At 42.3% G+C, this 14669-nt stretch overlaps 1 protein-coding gene across 1 annotated transcript; it reads right to left on the bottom strand.

Moving 5' to 3' along the window:
- Positions 1–972: 972 nt before the first annotated feature.
- ttc21b (tetratricopeptide repeat domain 21B) lies at positions 973–11743 on the bottom strand. Its single transcript, XM_069702497.1, has 29 exons — positions 11589–11743; positions 11243–11372; positions 11058–11168; positions 10817–10983; positions 10559–10681; positions 10034–10191; positions 9341–9425; positions 9108–9206; positions 8795–8990; positions 8612–8709; positions 8234–8434; positions 7870–7999; positions 7621–7778; positions 6954–7178; positions 6607–6845; positions 6092–6164; positions 4952–5062; positions 4731–4869; positions 4334–4440; positions 3937–4125; positions 3627–3737; positions 3453–3534; positions 3213–3363; positions 2966–3127; positions 2673–2868; positions 2083–2307; positions 1809–1929; positions 1650–1717; positions 973–1569 (listed from the first exon to the last, which is right to left on the bottom strand). Exons 1-29 carry the CDS (start codon positions 11610–11612, stop codon positions 1492–1494), a joined length of 3957 nt encoding a protein of 1318 aa, XP_069558598.1. The 5' UTR covers positions 11613–11743; the 3' UTR covers positions 973–1491.
- Between the last annotated feature and the right edge of the window lie 2926 nt (positions 11744–14669).

The raw sequence follows: 14669 nt of genomic DNA, 5'->3' as shown, positions 1-14669 counted from the left end.
GCCCGGTTTGAAGCCTGTTCCGGTGCCCGGGTTGAAGCCTGTTCTGGTGCCCGGGTTGAAGCCTGTTCTGGTGCCCGGGTTGAAGCCTGTTCTGGTGCCCGGTTTTGAAGCCTGTTCTGGTGCCCGGGTTGAAGCCTGTTCTGGTGCCCGGGTTGAAGCCTGTTCTGGTGCCCGGGTTGAAGCCTGTTCTGGTGCCCGGTTTGAAGCCTGTTCTGGTGCCCGGTTTGAAGCCTGTTCTGGTGCCCGGGTTGAAGCCTGTTCTGGTGCCCGGTTTTGAAGCCTGTTCTGGTGCCCGGGTTGAAGCCTGTTCTGGTGCCCGGGTTGAAGCCTGTTCTGGTGCCCGGGTTGAAGCCTGTTCTGGTGCCCGGTTTGAAGCCTGTTCTGGTGCCCGGGTTGAAGCCTGTGCCCGGGTTGAAGCCTGTTCTGGTGCCCGGTTTGAAGCCTGTTCCGGTGCCCGGGTTGAAGCCTGTTCCGGTGCCCGGTTTGAAGCCTGTTCCGGTGCCCGGGTTGAAGCCTGTTCCGGTGCCCGGTTTGAAGCCTGTTCCGGTGCCCGGGTTGAAGCCTGTTCTGGTGCCCGGTTTTGAAGCCTGTTCTGGTGCCCGGTTTGAAGCCTGTTCTGGTGCCCGGGTTGAAGCCTGTTCTGGTGCCCGGGTTGAAGCCTGTTCTGGTGCCCGGTTTGAAGCCTGTTCTGGTGCCCGGGTTGAAGCCTGTTCTGGTGCCCGGGTTGAAGCCTTTCTGCCTTTGACTCCATCTGTAGGAACTGCGTTCCCCGCCGCGTCCTGTCCACAGCAGACATCCACTTTCTTGTGTCCATTAAAATGCTTACTGTGTCCCACATTTCAGTCCAGTCACGCTTGGAACTGTTTGGATACTGATGATGTAAACTGTCTATTCAGATTGTGTGATCATCCTCAATCAGAAGGGGATTCATAATTTAATTAAATATTCTGGGAAAAAAAGCCAGAGTCAGCATCATATATCTAAATAACTTTATTTTTGAGAAAAAGGGCATAAACCCATCACAAATCTACTGTAGAAAATCATGAACAGAGACAATGTTAATGGCATTTATAACATTTAAAAGGTTATTAAAAGATACAGAAGAACATTTTCAATTTTTTTCATAAATAAAAGTTAAATGTTCTGATATAAACCTCCCTTCTTCAAGGTCATTTGGTTTTATGCTCCAAAAACATTTCTTTTAGGTGTCTCATGTCTGGATTTGTGAGGAAAGAAAGAGAAAATACTTTCAGTTGTGTCTGAATGTCTCTGCACTGTTTTCTCTCCGAGTTGCCAGCGACCAATTATTCATATGCTCCGAAAAAAGCACATAGCAAAGTGTTCAAAGGACTTCCCAAAGAAATAAGACAAATAACTGCACATTCTCAACTTGACAGAAAATTGCAAACAATGAAAGAGGAACCAATCAAATGCAACCCCTTTTATGGCAGAAGGAGTGCTTTCATATCTCTCAGACACGCAGGTCTGACACTAAGATCTCAGGGCAGTACGAGCTTTGTCCAGGATTTCCTTTCTTATTCTTGGATAATTTGGATGAGCAGCCAGAACCTGTGGACAAAAGTGAAGATGACTCCAAGGATGAAAACATATTGAAGATATTAAACTGTAAACATCCACAGGTGTCTCACCTTATGACACACGTCTACGGCATCGACATGCCTCTTTGCTTTTAAGTAGTTGAAAGCAAGCTTGTATCCTGGAATAAAAGCAGACATTATACCTTGCTAGCAATGTAATTCTCTCTGTGCTTTTAAAGAGAACTGGACATGTGATTGTATTTGACATACCAATAGTTGGGTTAGTCCGATTTCCATATTTCCAAGCCATTTCATAGCTGTTAGCAGCATCACGAAATGCCTGCTCTTTTTCCATTATGTAGCCACGATATTCATAAGCTTTACAGCATGACTGGAAAAAAGTGAGAATACAAATTTATTTAAAACTTGGCTTCTGCATTACGAAAAAAAAAAAAAAAAAAAGCTGTCCAAAAAATAGATGTGTATATGTGCAATGAACTGCCTTGATTTCATGTTTCAAAGGCAACAACATTTTCAGGCTGACCTTGTTACGATTGAGGCATCTCTGTAAGAGGTCTGAGGCCATGTCATACTTTCCCGAATGGATGTAGATGTCTGCCAGGAGCAGCCAGCTCTTCTCGAACTCATCGGCGTCAACAATGCTCCAGTCCATCTTGGCTATGCGTTTGAGCTGGTTCCTGGCTCGAGGAGTTTGTTTTAGCATCATGTAAGCGGTTGCCATGGCCAACAGCGCTGGCACGTGGTCTTTCTGAATTGAACCCAAAAAATTCTGGTGATGGGATAAATGTGACGACACCACAACGCTATCCCACTTTGTTTGTTTTAACCATAAAAATACATTCACTTCAGTTCAGTGTAACAAATAAAATGTAGATGTTTTTTTAAATATATTTCTGTGAAACGTATGTAAATATCTGAAGGACGACAGTAGGGATGATAAATACCGAACATAATCCATTAAAATCCAGCCTGACGCAGTGCAATGTGCAATTTATAACCAAATGATATGCTGACAGAAAGAGAGAGCCTAAAATAATGCACAGCTCCAAGAGTGTCTATATTTACACAAGAGAGAGTGATGTAAGTTGTGTGCACCATCTGGAATTTACTTACCTCATTGTTTGCAATCTCTGTGAAAGCATTGAGGGCTTTCTCTACATTGGCCTTCTGTTTAGTGGCCAGACAGCAGTAGTTGTCCAGGATGCGGAGCTGTATGTGTCCGCCTGGCGTCTGGGGCTTTAACTCTTTCAGCAGCTTCTCAGCCGTCCTCACAGCGACCTGCTCGGACTCCTGCTTCTCTGTGGAGTTCCTGAAGGAAGACGAAGACAAAGCATGTAAGTATTAGTCTATGAACTGTAGGTTTGAAACAGAGGTGCTTCCCTACTCTACTAAATTCTGCCACTCACCCAATTTCACCATCTAAACCCTCAAATGCTTCTCCTCCCATCGTCTCATTGTCAGGGTTGAGGTAGATTTCAATCATGTTGTAAACAGCATTTTGACCCCAGTCGTTGTCCTTCCGCGCCTTGTTAAAGTGTCGAAGAGCATCATTGGGTTCTCCTGTGTACCTGAGCAGGAAGAACAAGTTTGGTCAATAAGCCAGAAAGAAACATACCTGCAGAATCATTTTGGCAAGAGACTCCTGTAACTTACCAAAGATAAAGTCCTTTGCAGTAGTTAAACCCAGGGTCAAATTTAGTCCTGGAAGAGTGTTTTTCTGCCATTTCAAGAAATCTGGGGACTTCTTCCAACTTCCCTGCCCTCCTCAACAAGTCAACGAGACGGGACAGAGTTGGATAGTTGTCTGAAAACAACAGGTGTAAGTTATTGTGCTTCCCATCACTTCACATTTACATTCATCGTAAAAACAAGAGTAACGTGGTCCTACTGCACCTGGTTTGCGCTCTAGGAGTTGTCGAAAATGGAAAACTGCCTGGTCATAGTCCTGCTTCCTAAACATAATGTCTGCCATCATCTAAGAACAAACATATGGAAGAAATTACTCCTATTTATTAGTTGAAAAAAAGGTTATGGTAACAACTGTTGTGGCAGAAGGAGAGAACCAACCAGAATTGCGTCTTCATTAATCTGGTCATTCCTCAGAATGACGCTGCATTGCTCGTGGCACGCATCGACCTCGTCCAGAGTGAGGTACAACCGGGACAACTCCAGCATCACCTAGGATCAGGGAGGTTCATTTCAATGAGGTTGATGTGACAAAAGTCTTGGTACAAAGACCTTTGGCTTAAATCAAAATATCAACCACGAAGATCACAACATTTTATAAACACAGGAGCGAGACTCAAGAAGACACCAATGCTTGTTAACCGCAGCTGCAGTAAGTACACAGAAGGTTTTTTGATTCCGCTGCACTGACCTTGCGATCTGTCTCACAATACACAAGAGCTTCTTTGTAGAATTTGACTGCTCTCTCATAGCCCCTCTGACTTGTGTAGTGTTTGGCGATCTCAGCACAGATCTCAGCAGCAAGTTGCTTCTGCATGGGGACAGCGTCAGGCTGCTCCGACTGCACCCGTTTCAGCACCTTGGCCTGCACATCCCGGGCCTACCGACAGCAAATACACAACCTCATCATGGAAATAACAACAGTAGTGACCATTATTATGTCCATAAAACAAGTCAAAGAAGACTAACATGTTAAAAATGTTTTCATTATGCGTGTCTGTCCTTCTAAATGGACGAGTAAGTAGGGCTCGGAAATCAAAGAAACAGGAAGAAGTCAGAAGAAAAATTTAATTTACGTTACAACTTACTCTTTGTAGGGAAAGTAAAGCGTCTTCATTTTTGTCAACTTTATTTTGGATCTTTGCCAACAGCACCAGATAACGGCAATCATCTGAGAGTGCAGGCAGTTCATTCACTAGGTAGAAAACAGTCAAGTTAGAAACACAGCAACACAATCAGTCAATACTTTTTCAGAACCTCAGTAGACAGATGTTTTGATTAGGTTCAAGCAGAGTGGCTTTAACATAATCAAATCAAAGACTATTCAATTTCCCTCGTTGTATGAGCTTGTATATACCGGCGCCTTACTTGCATCATCATGTCTGTGAACAAACTCTAATCATGACTAGATTCTCTTAATGTTGTTTATTGTGAAGTTTGACAACAGGAGTTCCCCGTGTGTGAAATATGTGAGGTCTTCAGTACCTGGTTCGTGGGCCAGAGCGTCGTGCAGAACTCGCTCACAGCGCTCATACTGCTTCATCTTCATCAGGAGCTCGGCCAGGTCATAGCACAGGAAGGTCTGCTGCTCAGTCTTTAGAGCTGCTTCATAGTAGTTTATCGCCTGCGTAACGAACAGTCTTGTGTCAACACTAGTTCGTATGAGTGAATTGTGCTTCCTCTTTAAATGAGTGTACAACACAAACCTTGACGTAGTTGTGAGTCTTAACCAGGGCTTTCCCAATCTTGCTGGCTAAAGCACCATCTTTGGGGTTTTTCCTGAGAGCCTGCTCATAAACATCAATGGCTTTCTCTGGCTGAGGATAAACACACATGAAAGTAAGTGGTTTCACAATCTGTTGCTGGTTTCAAGAGTTTGTTAACATTAGAACTAGTCACGAACATGTAAACACCTTAAAGGTTGCTGATTTCCAGTAAGATCTGTTGGGGAGGCTGGATGAAGATACAATATCTGATGCTCGGGTCGGGAAGATCTATTTCGTCCTCGAATGGCGCTATCTTACCATCACCTCAACCAAAATATGTCAGCATGACCTTAGGAGGTTTAGGTTGTCACCCATAAAACCATTCAGGTGGGAAGACCTACTGGTCTTTGATTTAATGATTTACCTGAAACTAAATCCACAACAAAAACTCTGTCACTTATGCACAGGAACATTATGTCCTCATGACACTGTCAACCATTATTCAGAAACTTTATGATGAATCTTTTTTTCTGTTTGTTTGTTTTACCTGAATTTATCAGGAAGGGTTCTTTTTTTTTTTTTTTGTTAATAAGTCGTGTATAGAAATTACAACACCAGCAGCTTCAGGTTAGTGTTGCTTGTCTCGTATTGTAGTTTAGCAGATGTTTTCCTTAAGAGATGAGACGATCACTTCCTGTGATGGCAAAGATCCCCGTGAACTACCACGGGTTTGGTGATTTTTACATTTTTTGATTACAAGTTATTTAGATATATGCATTTTAACTCTATGAAGAGGGAAAGTACATTTGTTTTCTTGTAAGTAAGTAAGTAAGTCCTCTTTAAATAAAACTCTGCAGTAGTACTGCATAGCTTGTATGTTTTCAACAATTTACAAATAAGTATTACTAAAACTACTATGTTTCATCATACTGCTCTTAACTACAAGGAGATTGTCCTGTGTTCCTCTTATATACCGATGCATCTTTAATGATGCCTTTGAGTTTGAGCTATTTTTGCAAAAGATATAAATGACTTCCAAAACGTAGTCCCTTTAAAGCCAAGCTAAGTTTGCCAAAATACAAACAATTCACTTTATGTGGGAAAAAAAACAACAGATCATGAATCACATCTTCCACTTACTTCTTGAATGTTCATGTAGGCATCGCCGAGTAAGAGGTGTGTGTGAGGGCTGGGCAGCTTCTCCGCTATTTCTCTGGAGAACAGAAAGAGGTATCACATCACATATGGTGTACTTCATTATATAGACATACTGTGTGCCTCTGCTGGACTGTGGTTCAGTCAAACTTTACGAAGTCTCAGCTGTCAATAAGAAGCGGCATCAGAGACCAGATGAAGACTGGAGGCAGCTGGAGAAAACAGGACAATTTCTCTCAACTAAATGAACGTCTGCTGTTCAGCTAATATTATATCGACCTGAATCTTGTGGTCTCCTAAATTCTACTGCAGACCTAACTGGATGACATAAGGTTGCAGTGTGGCTGGGTCATTTTTATGGCTATGTATTTCATTAACTTTCATTAATTTGTGTTCAAACAAACATTAACAACGCATCAGGTTACCACACATGTTTTCGTATCATCAGCTACTATTCTATATCCATTTCATTGCGTATTTTTTCTAAGTTTTACGCTCACCTGTAACAGCTTGCATACAGACGTTTCTCTTTTCTGTGGTTCAGATATATGTCGGCCATTTTCTCCTTTGCTTGGATGTAGTAGGGCTGCTCAGGGGTAATGTTTCTGAGCATACTCAGTGCCAGCTCGGTATCACCACGCAGCAGGGCCAGGTCCGCATTAGCAATGGTGACACGCAGCCCCTCAGGTGTTCCCGAGAACTCGTTGATGGCATCCTGCATCACCTTCGCTGCTTCATGCTAAAATATTAAATCCATTCATGAGCTTAAATTGTACTTTTTCCTTCAAGGCCAGACTCAGTATGTGGAACCCCAAAAGCCTTGTTAAATCAAAACTCCCTATTTTACCTGTTCTCCGTTGAGCCATAGTGCCTCAGCTAGCTCCAAGAAGACAGAGACGCAGTCAGCAGAGCTCAGTTCTGTCTTCTTGTTCCTGGACTTGGACGAGGATCCTGCTCTGCGGACGCCTGGAAGACTCATGGCCATCTGTAATGTCTGAATAGCCTCTGTTAGCTCACCCATTTTCTTCTTAGCCTGAGCTTTGATCAGGTGGTATAATGGATGGTCTCGAATCTGGAAAGGACAACAAGTCATGACCCATTTAGACAAGACACCCCTGCATCAACATGGACAAGTACTTGATTCGAACACGAAATAACATTCACCGCCACAGGATGTCAGTCTGAGTCTCAGTCTCAAACCACTGCAGCTTGTATGATCTCAAACCTGTCTGTCGAGACATTTAATAATACATCGTGATATGTTGTCACTGCTGATAGTGCTTTCAAAGGACCCTTCTGTCGAGCATATTTACTGGATGAAACTTCATTCTTTCTTTTATCCACATCCTCAGTAGTTCAGATTAACAGACTAAATGTTACAGATACAGAGCTACGATGCATTTTAACATTTTGCCGTAGGTCAAATAAAACCAGAAAAACACTTTGTCCTGTGTATGTATATATATATATATATATAAAAGCCAATAATACGGTCATGTTGATTGCAGATTTACCTCAAAGTTATGGCTCAGGCAGAGTTCAAGAGACTGGGAACACAACGTCACGTTACCCTGCACCAAGTGGATCTGAGCCATTAGCAGATGAGCTTCTGCATGAGAAGGACACTGGTCCAGGCAGTGGTTCAGACTGCTCTGAGCAGCGTCTGTGTCACCTGAAACACAGGAGGAATGCAGCTCAAAATACCATCTACAACACCACCAAACAAAAACTAAAACACAACTTCTTTTAACTGCAGAACTCACCAGACTGATATCTGACTTTGGCTAGCAGGAAGACCCCTTGAAGGAGACCTGGGACAATCTTGACCACGGTATCCAACAACGTGGCACACTGCTGGAGCTGAGGAGCTGGAGGCTGGCCCTGGGCAGTCGGCTAAAACAAGAGCAGTAAAAGTGTTATGTTCCCTAAAGATTTGATATGATGATTCTCATTAGAAGAGGATCAAGTACATATATCCCAATCATAAATTTGTGAAATAAACAACACAGTCAATAGTGGCAAAATATTTACATAAGTAACCCAGGCTTCCTTGCATTGCCCATATTTATACCCCAGAATTGACATAAACATTTGAAAGACCAACACTGATGATTACTCCAGTCGTACCTTAGCAGGACACAGTGCAAGATACTCTTTGACAATCTCCAACAAGAAGTCAGGGTTCAGCTTCTCGAGGTACTCGACTCCCAGAGGGAGACCCTGCAGAGAAGAGAAGTGTGTGTCCACGGCATCGTTCAGCAGGTTGGTCACCTCTTCCTGGGGCTGGTGCTTCTTCACTGCCAGCACGGCACGTAGGTACAATAGTTCCTATAACAATTATTAAAACAAGAAATTAACAAATGTGAGGGTAAAAACAAAAATGATTTCATAAAAGAAAAAGAAATGAGGCGCCATCTTAAAACAAAAAGCCACCGAGGAGGAATCACTGAAGAGTAAATACTGAGGAACTTTCCTTCTTGCAAACTCCTATAAAACCTTTTTTACCCCTGATTTTCCAATAGATTGTTGAAACTCTGTGAGAAATTCCAACTGTTGCTGTGCATCTTCGAGGTGTCCCTCTATCAGCTGGCAACGAATGATACCTGTGTAATAATAAAAAACATGATTTCAGATGTTTTTTTTGTGAGTATGTGTGAACCCAACATCTGATCGTTGGAAACATGTTACCGGTCAAAGCCGAAACACTTGTCTGATCCTTGTTGCCAATGGCGGTGTTGTACCACTTCATTGCGTCCTTAATTCTGCCCTGAAGCACCATCTGGTAGCCCAACTCGGTGGCTAAGTCAGAGTCCCCTGGTGCCACGGAAAAGGCCCTTTCCACCATTCTGAACGTCTGTTCAATCACTTTCTCGTTTCGTCCACACTAAAAGAAAAAAAACAATCAAGAAATGCTTTAATTCTGTTCAAATCAAAAAACTCCCCAGAAGAAAAGAGGATCGCACCTTTAGTGTGAAGAATTTAGAAAGAAAAACAGTCTTACGACACGGGTGAAGGCGAGAGACATTCTGTAGTAGAGCTCATGGTTATGTGGTTCGAGAGTGTCCAAACTACTGAGGAGGTTTGAAAGCTGCTTTACTGACTGCCAGAGGGATATAAACACAGTTGATATAAACTCCATCATCAATTAAGTTATTAACAGTCTTATTTCGATTCATGCTGGTTCCCTACCCTTCGAATTCAAGGTGTGAACATGTGAAAATAAGTGAGCGTTACCTCAGTAATATCGCCTTCTTGGCATAAAGCATGTAGAGCCAGCATCCGTAGTGCCTCCAGGTTATTTTTATCTTTCTGTAAAAGCCTGAAACATGACACAAGGAGCTGTGAGTAAAGTCCATCTCCTCCACTTCATCAGCTTGGATTTCTTTTATTGATAGCGATAGAATATCTGATACTGCTACTGTACTGTGTTGAGCTCCCATACAAATAACATTAAAACTAAAAGGAATTATGAAGGCAGCCAAAGGATGTAAGGAATACAGTTTGATGCTTGCATCCCTTCCAACTCTAGCATAACATCACAGCAGCTCTGAACTCGGTGCAACCTGAGTAAACACTCTTCCTCCTGTTCAGTAAACCTGAGCTCCTTGGAATTGTATGTGATTCCAGCACTTTGGCTCAAAGGGCTTTTTATGCTGTCCAGCACTGGCTAAAGTCCAAAGTGCAAACAATGGCTTAGTCAGTGTGCACTGGTTTGAGGCATCACGTTGGTGTTTCATTTGCACTTGAATGCTGGGCCATTTGTAAAGGCAGACTGTGTTTATTTCTTCTATGCCTGGTGGTGATTATAAATGTTTTTTGCACTCTTTGGTATCACCACAGACATTCTTACCATTCCTTAAGACTTTTTGAGAATGGATCTCTAATTCGCTCGTACAGAGAAACATCTGAGATGTGTGTTTGATGTACCTGTGTGCTGCCTCTAAGGTTGGCTCCCAGTCTTGAAGGCTCAACAACAGTTTCATTTTCTTGATGAAAGCAGGTATGAATGCAGGGAAACTTGCGATGACTCTGTTAACCATCTCTAATGCTCCAGAGTAGTTCTGACGATATTCATAGTATTGTGCCTACAAAAGACAAAACATCACCGATGGTGCACGACATTAAAATAATTAATAAAACACATGTGAAAGCTGATTGCTATTAATATGAATAAAACATCTAAATACCTTAAGTTCAAAATCATTAACAACAGTGGGAGCATTATCTCAAAACTTATACGGGAATGACTCCAATAATGTAGTCAGAGGACAGCAAGATATTTTACATGATGAAATAAACAGCAAAACACACCAATCACAGTGACAGCAAGGGTTTCATAAACAACAACAATTACAGACACGAAAAGTACTGAGAGATGTGTCGGAAATATGAGAAATGATGGCATCACAACATTTGCAGCTGCGGCTGAGGAAGGCGTATTTAACCGGTCACCTTTCCCATCAGGGCGAAAACATCTGCTCTCTCTTTCAGTGCCTCATCAAAATACTTTCCAGCCTTTCTGGCGTGGGCGTCTTTACCAGATGTCACATCTATCCAGGCTTTCAGGATTATCCCCTAAAAGACACATATATCCGTTCAACAAGCAGGTATTTCCCCCTCGCGATTCCATAAACTTCAAGACATTTCATAAATATGTTCAGTGTTGCAGATGAATCTCTTCAATCATATGACAAAACATGTGAATCTCACCTCTCTGGAGCCGTTGGAGAGTTTGATCATCCTCTCTACGTACTCCCTCGCCTTATCATTTCGCCCTAGCAGCCAGAGGAAGGTCCCGGCGTGGTACAGGCTCTTGGGAGGTGCACTTTTACGATCCTCTTTGACTTTAGCATCAAGTAGTTGGATAACTTCTCTGTCTGTGAACACAAAGACACGTGTACTACCGTGTCCAGCTCATTACAACGTGAATAAACGGACTACGGTGGCTCACCTGGGTTCGTCTTCTTTTTCTCTGCATACACGAGAGCCATCAGTGTGCAGAGAGACACATCTCGGTCATCTCTGATGGCCTCAAACCCGGAGAAGGCTTCCTGGATTTGATCTGCAGCAGAGCACAGTGGAGGAGTGGGAGATGGCGAGGTGCCTTCAGTGTGACCCTGAGATGATGAAGCTCACCTTGCATCAGGGAGCTGTAGGCGTGGAGGAAGGTGTGGACGGGCTCATGGCTGAAGCTCCTCTGAGCAGCTGCTGCAGCTCTCACAGCGTGACTGAAGAACTTCTCGCAGCAGTAGAACTTGATCAGAGCCTGCGGACACCAGGAGGACGTCGGCGTTCATTTTACATTTGGTTTTGGTAGCTTAGTGTTAAAGTAACACGGGAACCGACATCTTACGATCACAACAAGCCAGTTAACGTCGCGTCAACAACGTCACCAGCAGCCATGATCAGTTATTACCTCTCAGGGTTCATCAGCGTGCTTCAACACGCCTCTGGGGCTGAGTCAGAAATCAGATTCGCTTACCAACGTTGTCTCTTCATCCTCCATCTTGGCTGAAAAGCGTCCTGCTGCCTTCCTATCCGACCTGACTCGTCCCGCTCTCCCTGGTCTGTAACATTAGAGATAAAATAGTATTATTGTGGTTCATGTTGTGTTTCCGCCATCTTGCACGAACTCCTTCAGCGTTACCTGGTAACTTAGGAACAGCAGCTCGCGGGGCTTTGAGTCCCTGCGGAGATACTTACAGGCCCTACTTCCTCACCCGGCTCGTTATATGTTCCTTCTCTTTTAGCATTTAGAGAGGATTAAAATACTAATGTGATTTTTACAACGTACCTATTTTTAGATATATATTTGTTAAAGTTTGTTGGGCAATGATTGTCAAAGTATTTCTCGGCGCTCAGCCCGGCAGGACAGCCTGAAAGACAAAACTCAGGAACCAGAAGGACCGAACTCCTTCGAGCCGAGTGAGTTTCTCCTTTCTACCTCTTGGTGGCGCAATCATCCTTTTTTGGTTTTTTGATCGATTGTGATCAAATTGTGAAAGGCTCCTCGTGTTATTACAATTATTACTACTATTAATAATAGCCCAATAATTAAAAAAAAAAAAAAAAAAAAAAAAAAGTCAGTTTTAATTGGTACTCTGCTAAAAACACAATGAAATAAAACAGAAATAAATCACGGTGTTCAAAACATGCTGACTGTATTTGTGACAACATGGCACATTATAAATGTAAATTGTAAAAATCTAAATAAATTGCCTCCACCCCACCCTAATGTATGTGAAGCAACATGGAGAAAGAATTGCGTGTCAAAGTAATATTAACCTACTTTGAATATATGAAAATACTGTGAGCGTGCCCAGTGGTTTGGCTTACACTCACATATTAAAATGGTTGTCTTTGTGAGGTTGGCCTTCTGTTTGCCAGACCTATAAAATGTGCCATCTGTTAAGGTGAGGGATAATGTTTGCACTTTATCTCAACTTTATACTGTGCAATATAAACGCTATCATTCAGCTCATCTTAACAAGATTGTTCATAAGTTCTCGCCCATTAACACATCTTTACACAGTTCATCATGTGCAGTGGAAACATATTTCTATCCAGCCAGTGGTAATTGGTGGCTCAGTGTTATGCAACGCCATGCATTGACTATTAAGTATGATGTCTGGTGTTAAGTCCATAGCAGGGGTAGCCCCGGGGGCAACTGTTCCAAGAGACCTTTCCATGCTTTGTCAGATACTATTTAGCACTAACTCTGGCACATAATCATTACTTTCTACAGCACATATCAATGGAAGAGTAAATCAGGTTGGTATCGAGCTCTGTGTATGTGCAGCAATGGGAAATGTCTGTTGTACAACACAATTTTTCTGTTTTGAAACCATATTCTGAGAGAGTATTTTTCCAGAACAAACTCACATGTTAAATTTGAATTTATTGATACTCTTTTCTATCCGTTATTAGATTTAATCCAAGTGAAATAAACTATATTTTCAATAGTATTCAAAGAAAGTAGTTACATGGTAGACAATTGATGTGCTGTACTTAGCGGAAAGCAATAAATACTGCACGTGTTGTTGCACTTCCAAAAAATGCATCTGCAAACCTATTAGAGGAAGACGATGGAATATGGACCCCCAGAGATACACTGCTATAGCATTCTAATGGCTATTTCCATTGTGGTTTTTACAGACCATTATTGATCAAAGTGCCATGCCCAATAATACAAGCAGCTCACTTGCTAATAAACACTTGCATTTTTTTTTTAATTATAAGTGTTGCAATGAACTAAAAGTCGTTCGGAATCTGATTGATTTGCATTGAAGTTGGAAGACATGCATGCATTTATTTTTTCACGTAGCCATATAACAACGATCATATTGATGGTCAGGAATTTCTTTTTTTCTGACACAAAGGCAGTAAATATTGTTGTAATATCTGATAAACGTAAAAAGGAAATGGAGGAGTTCATGATCCAGTCCTCTGTTGTATATACCCGAGAAGGTGTTGTCTGTAAAGTCTGGGACTTGTATGTGTTGTTTTGAGTTACTCAGGGAGCGGTTCACTTGAAACAGTGTGTGTATGCATGTGTGTGTTTAGAGGTTGAGATCAAAATTGAGTGTGTGCACGTGTGTCAGTCTTGTCAGTCTGTGTGTCTGTCTATTAGCACATTGGGAAGGTGGGGGAGGGGGGGGAACTCACCATGATCCAATCTAATGGGATTTTCTTCCCATCTATCCACAGCAAATACAATTACAGAGCTGTTATGGGTATCATTCTCAGATTTCTCTCTGAAATGTATTGTACTATGCTCCTGCATGCATACCAGTGGCGAGATCCCGAGCTAAATAGACATCCTTTCACATAAAACATGTCCACATATTATGACCTGGCTTGCGAGACTCCAGGGGTGGGGACGGCAGACCAACTTCCGACCTTCCACCCTAATGCAGTCTAACAAAGGAGTTTGATGTCATGTTGCTGGGCAACCGGCAAAGAGAATCTGCAGAATCACTCTTGATTTATCGGTCATTAAAACAGGCAATCTGTAACCTCACTTGTTGCCATTAGTGAAGCTGTGCTGGTTTCAGTCATCGGCTGCATTTCCTAATATACTGCTTGTTCAATTGGTAGATGACATGATAAGCATAGATTTTTTTTTTACAGAATAAGAATCTTGACATTTACCGTCTCAATAATTGATCATTTGTTTCTGTGATAATGTTGGAGTTCAGAGAACATACTGGAAAACATTTATTCAGAGACGGCTCAATTGTTGTGCTGACTGCTCTGTCAGGAAAACATGTGAGTCACAAAGTACTGAGAGTGGGTGTGGTGCAAAGTGATAATCACATCATCGTTGTTAGACAAAATGGCAGGAATAATCAGCACTTTGCCATCAGCCTCTCGTTTACTGCCCTCGAGGTTCAGCAGCCACAGTAGACAAAAGCAATGCTGGACAATAATGAATATTTGGGTTGTATTAATAATTAATAAAAATGTTCCACCCACTTAAGATGCTAATAGTTTCCAGCAGAAGCCACAAGGCGCACTCAGAAACCAGATTCTAGCTTCTGACACAGATGTTTGCAGAAACATT

The sequence above is a fragment of the Brachyistius frenatus genome, unplaced genomic scaffold (genome assembly GCF_029030835.1).
Source record: "Brachyistius frenatus isolate BFR_SWC_R1_liver_20210118 unplaced genomic scaffold, ASM2903083v1 Contig_42, whole genome shotgun sequence".
Lineage (NCBI taxonomy): Eukaryota > Metazoa > Chordata > Actinopteri > Embiotocidae > Brachyistius > Brachyistius frenatus.
Note: the sequence above shows the minus strand (reverse complement) of the source record. Positions and strands in the feature narration are given on the sequence as shown.